General features: G+C 40.0%; 1 protein-coding gene across 1 annotated transcript in view; it reads left to right on the forward strand.

The window, feature by feature from the left end:
- The window catches only part of SLC45A2 (solute carrier family 45, member 2), a 14,832-nt gene extending 10,063 nt beyond the window's left edge, over positions 1-4,769 (forward strand). The window contains exons 5-7 of the mRNA XM_009894688.1: positions 340-463; positions 1,428-1,633; positions 4,545-4,769. Coding sequence (XP_009892990.1) covers positions 340-463; positions 1,428-1,633; positions 4,545-4,769 — 555 coding nt within the window. The remainder of the gene's footprint in view (positions 1-339; positions 464-1,427; positions 1,634-4,544) is intronic.
- Positions 4,770-6,302: the final 1,533 nt, after the last annotated feature.

Raw genomic sequence — 6,302 nt, forward strand, 5'->3', positions numbered from 1 at the left:
AGGGAAAGAAAGGCTAAGGCAAGAGGGCAGAAGTGGAGAGAGAAGGAGAGTGGGAATTAGACACCCAAAGGAAAAAGAGCAAACAAGTCAGTGTAGAGTGGACAGTCCAGGAAAAGGCAGAGGGTAATACCTGGGATGTGAAAATCTGGGAGAAATGAGTGTGAAACCTGTAGAACTGTGAAGGGATGGTTAGGGCACTGCTTAACAGATTTCTTGGGTCCTAATTATCTCTTCTACCAGGGATGAGGTCCTGTGGTGGGTACCTTGTTCCCATAAGAAGCAGGTATTACACATATGCAGCCCATCTGTGCCTCCTCTGATCTTTGTGGTCTCTTTCAGGTTGTATACCAGGGTAATCCCTATGCACCTCATAACTCCACACTTTACCTTACCTACAAAACAGGAGTAGAGATGGGATGCTGGGGGCTGTGCATTAATGCAATTTCTTCATCAGTCTATTCCTGTAAGTACCCAGAAATGTACTCCAACACTGTGTTTTAAAGCAGTATTTAAACTGTTTGCTATTTGCCATTGTTTAAAGCAACGCCAGATTAACTGGGTTTTTTCTTCCACATTAAAACTTTAAGAAATGTTACATTCTCAGCATTGTTAGAAACTCGTATCTTAACATGAACAGTTCCTGACATGGTGAGGGATCACTCTGGGAGTAAGGCATTGTTCTACATGTCAACTGACCCCGAACACTGAAAATCATCCTGAAGTTAAATACCACATTTAAATGGATGCCATGGGCATCATTCTGAGGTGCTCTTTGACCTGGCAGTGCTGTAGCTGTAGATTCTTGAAGGTCCCTGTGATGGCCTCTCCCCATCTGCATTCCTCATAAAATAACTTTTTCACAGTGCAGTAGAAGTTCTTGCCAGAAGCACAAACCTTGCTCTCCAAAATTTTGTGTAAATACGCTAGCACAGTTCCCCAGATAGATTTCACTACAGCTCTTACTGAGGATTGAAAAAATTACTTGCGATCTGAAAACTCAAATGAGCAGCATTTTGAGGGCTGAACTGAGCACCTAAAAGAGGCTTGAGGGAAATCTTTTCTCCTTTGGAGCTTAAGTACAGGCATTTCTGTAGCTCCTTTCTCAGCTCAGACAGAGGTTGATGCCAAATGTTTATATTATAATCAAACAGCGGAAATGTCTGAGGTTGTCAATGAGGGCAGTTCTTCCAGAATGGTTGTTAACTACTTCTTCTCTGGAGTTGACTATGCCAGAATAAAACTATCCCCAGAGAAAGCAAGTATTCTTTGGCATGTTTATACCTACAATAATTTGAGGCAACTTTAAAAAGGAGTGAGATTATGTCTTTTGTTGCATTTTACAAAATAAAAACCCTTAAAGGAACTCCCTGATGAAATATGACCTGTTTTGTTTTAGTCTTGTTAGCATTTTCACTTTCTTTCCACAGACCTGCAGAAGATCCTTCTGCCATACATAGGATTAAAGGGACTTTATTTCATTGGATACCTACTTTTTGGATTGGGTACTGGATTAATTGGCTTGTTTCCCAATGTCTATTCCACTCTGGCTCTCTGTTCCCTCTTTGGCGTCATGTCCAGCACATTGTACACAGTGCCATTCCACCTCATTGCAGAGTATCACAGGGAAGAAGAGGTGAGTTCAATGTCTAAGGAAGGGTAAGGTTATATTTGTCTGGGTCTGTTTAGTCTATTTTGGAAGAAAACTGGATGGAACTAGTGAGCAGCTTTTAATTTTAATTTCAAACTATTAATGTTGACACATGTTATGAATGGAAAGTTTCTGACAAAGAGAGTTAAGGTCCCAGCTCTAAACTCTCCAAACAGTCCTGCAGTGAGACAAATAATTATTTGTCATCTCAGCTGAAACAAAGCCAATCACAGCATGTGTTCAGGCAGTAACCAGATAACAGGGCTCCACTTTGTGTTGCCTTCAAGGGCTACTTTCCTTGTATCTATTCCTTCCAGCTGTATTAGCTGAGGACTTGACTTCTGAGTTCCTAAGGTTAATAACCACACTGTAAAGACTGGTGGAATTTTTAGTTCACTGCAAAGTGTTACAAAACCTGTTGGCTAACAAAGATATTAAATTCAAGTGCGAACAGTTTTATATACAGTACTAAATTATATACCATATTCTTATTACCTCTCTAAATGTCTGGGGTTGGTTTGTGGTCCTCCACAGCACAAAATCCTATTTCCAAGGAAAATCTGGAAAAGGTTGCATTCCTTATATCATGTTACTGGGCACAGCAGGATCTTCATGTCCTGTAAAGTATTAAGCTCTTTAATGGAAAAGTTCTCTCAAGTCTCTTAAGTTAGTAAGAGAGCTGGAAACAAGAAGGATTAAGGAGAGTTGGGAAGACTTAGGAAAAGTTCTCATTGTATCTGGGAACATGTGAAGAAATTAATAAAGGAAATGTTGAATCATTGAAAAACAACATAGAAACATAGTTGAGACAAGCACAGAACTAGATAAAGTCCTTGAGAACATGTCCTACTGTTCTGAACAACTTTTAAGCATCACCATCTGAATGATAAATACAAGAAAATTCTTAATTATTCTATTGAATCCCGGGAGGATGTCTCAATGTGGTTAAATATTTCATAGATCTGATTCCTAATTTTTAAGTTAACTTCTCTGTTCCTTCCAACAGAGACGTATCATGATGAAGAGTTTTAGAAAGATTGAACAAAGGACAGGGAATGAGCCCAGTTTAGGGTGAGATCACAATCCTAACCTCACGCCAGTCAACTCAGAGAGGGGGATTAAAGGCAAATTTGTAGTCTAGCTCTGATCCAGAGCTGTTCCAAGACAGAAGTGAAATAAAATATGCTGAAGTGTGCGTGGACTTTATATTTAATAGGCAAATATATTCAAACGTTACTTGTAAGACAACTGATGGTGTATGGTACTTGCTATGCCAGATGTTAAGTGTTACATAATTCTATGTTTGAACTGATATTAACAAAATGAGGTTCAGCTCAAATATTCTATAATGTACAAGGCAGAAAAAAAAAAGAGGAAATATCAAGTGCAACATTACATTCACTTTCACATTCATATAATTGTGGTCAGAACTACTGACACATAGGAACACTGGGCACAGCTGAGCAAAATAAATATAATTAAAAAATAATTGTGTCTAAAATTGGAAATATTTCAAGAGAAAGGACTGTATCGTTCCAGATCAGAGAGCAGACATTTTCCCTCACTATGCATTCTACCAAAATCATGTGCCGGGCTTTAAAATGCTGCCATCTCAACTCCCGTTCCGTGCTGCTGTTCCCCAGGGTCCAAATTCAATTTTGTCTACTGGATTAGGAAGAGGCTGTTTGTCTCCAGTACTCTTGAGCTTTGTCTGGTAACAGCTTAAAGGCATTGTAGTATGTCTTGCGAAAAACAAAAAGCATTTCAGCAGCTGAGAGTGTTTGGGTACCAGGAGACAGCAGCACAGCTAGCCAGAAAAAACATGCCATGTTTTCCACACCATGGAAACCTCGTTTGTTACAATATGACCTTCTCCATTCAACAGCCTATGCAAAAAGAACAATAAATATGTAAACTATCATGTAATTTCCCAGCAAAACAGAATAGTTCCTTGCTAGAGATAATCACAGAACAGCTGACGTTAGAAGGGACCTCCAGAGAGGTCCCTGCTCAAGCAGGGCCACCTGAAGCAGGTCACCTAGGGTTACGTCCAGGGTGGTTTGAATATTTCCAAGGATGGAGAGGTGGTTTGAATATTTCCAAGGATGGAGACTCCACAACCCCTCTGGTTATCCTGTTCCAGTGATCAACCACCCGCACAGGGTGCTTATATATGAAATGCTTGTATATAATAAACAAAGCCTTTTGCTCTGCTGGCTATGTCATAGTAGATATACAAATAATCAGTAGTTAATAATGGTCTTCAGTAGTGTAGAAGAATCCTATTCTGGACATTTGTTTTCTTTTTTTTTTCCTCAGCACTGAAAGCATTACATTTAGATTTTAGTACTGAACTCCTTTATGTGTTTTGAGCCATAAATTCAGAGCACAGTGCTCCACTATAATGAATTGTGCTCTGTATGTGTGTGGGACGTAGTATGACTCATCTTAATATCCCTTTGAGACTCTCCTGCAACCATGAGAATTGGAGCTAAATTATCCATGACGGGATGTCCTGTACTGTGAAATGTCAGTTTGCCAGGGCTCAAATAGATCTGAACTTCAAAAAAACAGCTAATATTTCTGATCAAGTTTCAATTCTTTCTTTGAGAGAAGGGCTGGAGGGGAAAATTGCAGATGGGAGAAGCGGGACAATTTGAGGGGAGCTTGGAAAACTCATTATCACTTGTCAAATCTGTTTGAATTCCATAACCTCTGTGGGGCAAACAGAAGGAAAAAAAAAAAAAAAACCAACCAAAAAAAAACCCCAGAAAGAAAGCAGAGAGCTATTGGCCTGTCTGGCTGCACCTGGGGGCCGTGACAGTGCATTGGCTGAGAGCTGCAGGTTATCTGTGCTGTCTCATTTCATGGGGTTTTGCTTTGTGCTTATTTGCAGAGCCTGAGGCTGCAGGACAGGGAACGTGCTGGAGATCACGGGCGAGGGAAGGGCATCGACTGCGCCGCTCTCACCTGCATGGTCCAGCTGGCCCAGATCATCCTTGGTGTGGGTCTGGGGCTCTTGGTTAGTGTTGCCGGCAGCGCAGTCACTGTGATTTCAGCATCTATGGTGGCACTGATCGGCTGCTGCTTTGTTGCTTTTTGTGTGCGGTATGTGGAGTAAGACTGTGTGGAGTGATTGGAAGAAATCTTCCCAGGGGATTGCTTTCTTTCTGGATTAGTAGCACTGGTGCTGTTGCTGTGCTGATACTGCTGGCACGTCCTCCTCTCGAACCCCCCCGGAGAGGTTGCAACTCCAGAGCATTATGAAATGGAGACTTGATAAAACTGGTTGCCTAATGCCTCAAATTGAAAGCTTCTGTATTTTGACTGCTTTATTACTTCATTCTTGCTGACCTCAGTGTATTAACACACTATTGCACATGGCGGTGTGTATACCCATGGTATCTTGATTCCCCACATAAGAAATCATTACGAAACTCCTCATTACCAATTTGTGGAAGTTAATAGATGAAGTATGTGATAAATTGAAGAAGTAATAAAACCAGATAGAGTTAGGAAGAAAGTTGCTCTTTATCTTGTTTTTCAAGTATCTTAAGCTTGGCGCTATTCCCTCTGGTAGTCAAAAACTGCAGGAGGATCAAACGTGTCAGAGGACGCGTAGGGTGCAATTGTGGTATGGTGAGTAGTACTGTGAAATGGGATCAGTTAATTCCCAGCTACTATCAAAAGCAGATTTGGGTATGAAAGATGATTGGAATAGATATAAAAAAAGATTGAAGCCTATTGTTTAAAAGCATAACTGTAAAGTAATTATTTTATATTGGATCCTGCTGCTTGTGTGTAAAAGAAATGAAAGTACTGACTGAGCTTGTCATGAAAGTCTGCCTAAGGCAGCTCTGCAAGTCTCTGTGTAGGCACCTAAACAATCCATCCATGGGAAACAGCTGCCATTTCTTCCTTCTTAGAAAACTGGCCTCTGGACCTTGATACTGTAATTGAAAAAATAAACTTGGCCAAAATAAGAATTTCATGAATGATTGTAAGCCACTGAAATCTTGACATTGGATATGACAGTATTTACCTTAAAGTAGTATCTCTGTTTTCTCTGTTTTCCTTCATGCATCTAGCTTTGAGTGAAGTGGTGTTTGCTCTTTACAGAATATTGTATATTAATTCAGTTCTGCAAAGCAGTATTGGGGATTATTGTACAGTAAGTACCTAAGTCCATTTATTTGTATTTAATTGCATATGAAGCTTGATTCTTATATTTATAATGTTGCCACAATTTTGAAAATCCTATGTTTGTGAAAGTGATATGCTGTATTTATGCTGTGCTTCCTCTGTCCTGAAAACTGTCATATCGCTTTGCTATGTCATATGCTAAGCCACACCAAGCCATCTGCTAATGCAATATTGTTAATGAATGGTGACACAGAGAGACTGTTGCCAGGTATGGTGTAGGGTTTTTTTAAAAATGTTGCACATGTATAATCAACACTGTTCAGTCAAATGTACTGTTGAGCTCATCAGCTCTTAGAAGCTCTGCATGATATGAACTGACAACACCACAAATAAATGGTTACATTTGAGCATAAATTGCCTCTGCAGACGTCCACCAACCTCATCCTTTCTGTATGTTTTCAAGAGTAGAGGGAGTCATTTATTCTCAGGGAAAACAATTTTCCCCTAGGTA

The sequence above is a fragment of the Charadrius vociferus genome, unplaced genomic scaffold (genome assembly GCF_000708025.1).
Source record: "Charadrius vociferus isolate BGI_N301 unplaced genomic scaffold, ASM70802v2 scaffold450, whole genome shotgun sequence".
NCBI lineage: Eukaryota > Metazoa > Chordata > Aves > Charadriiformes > Charadriidae > Charadrius > Charadrius vociferus.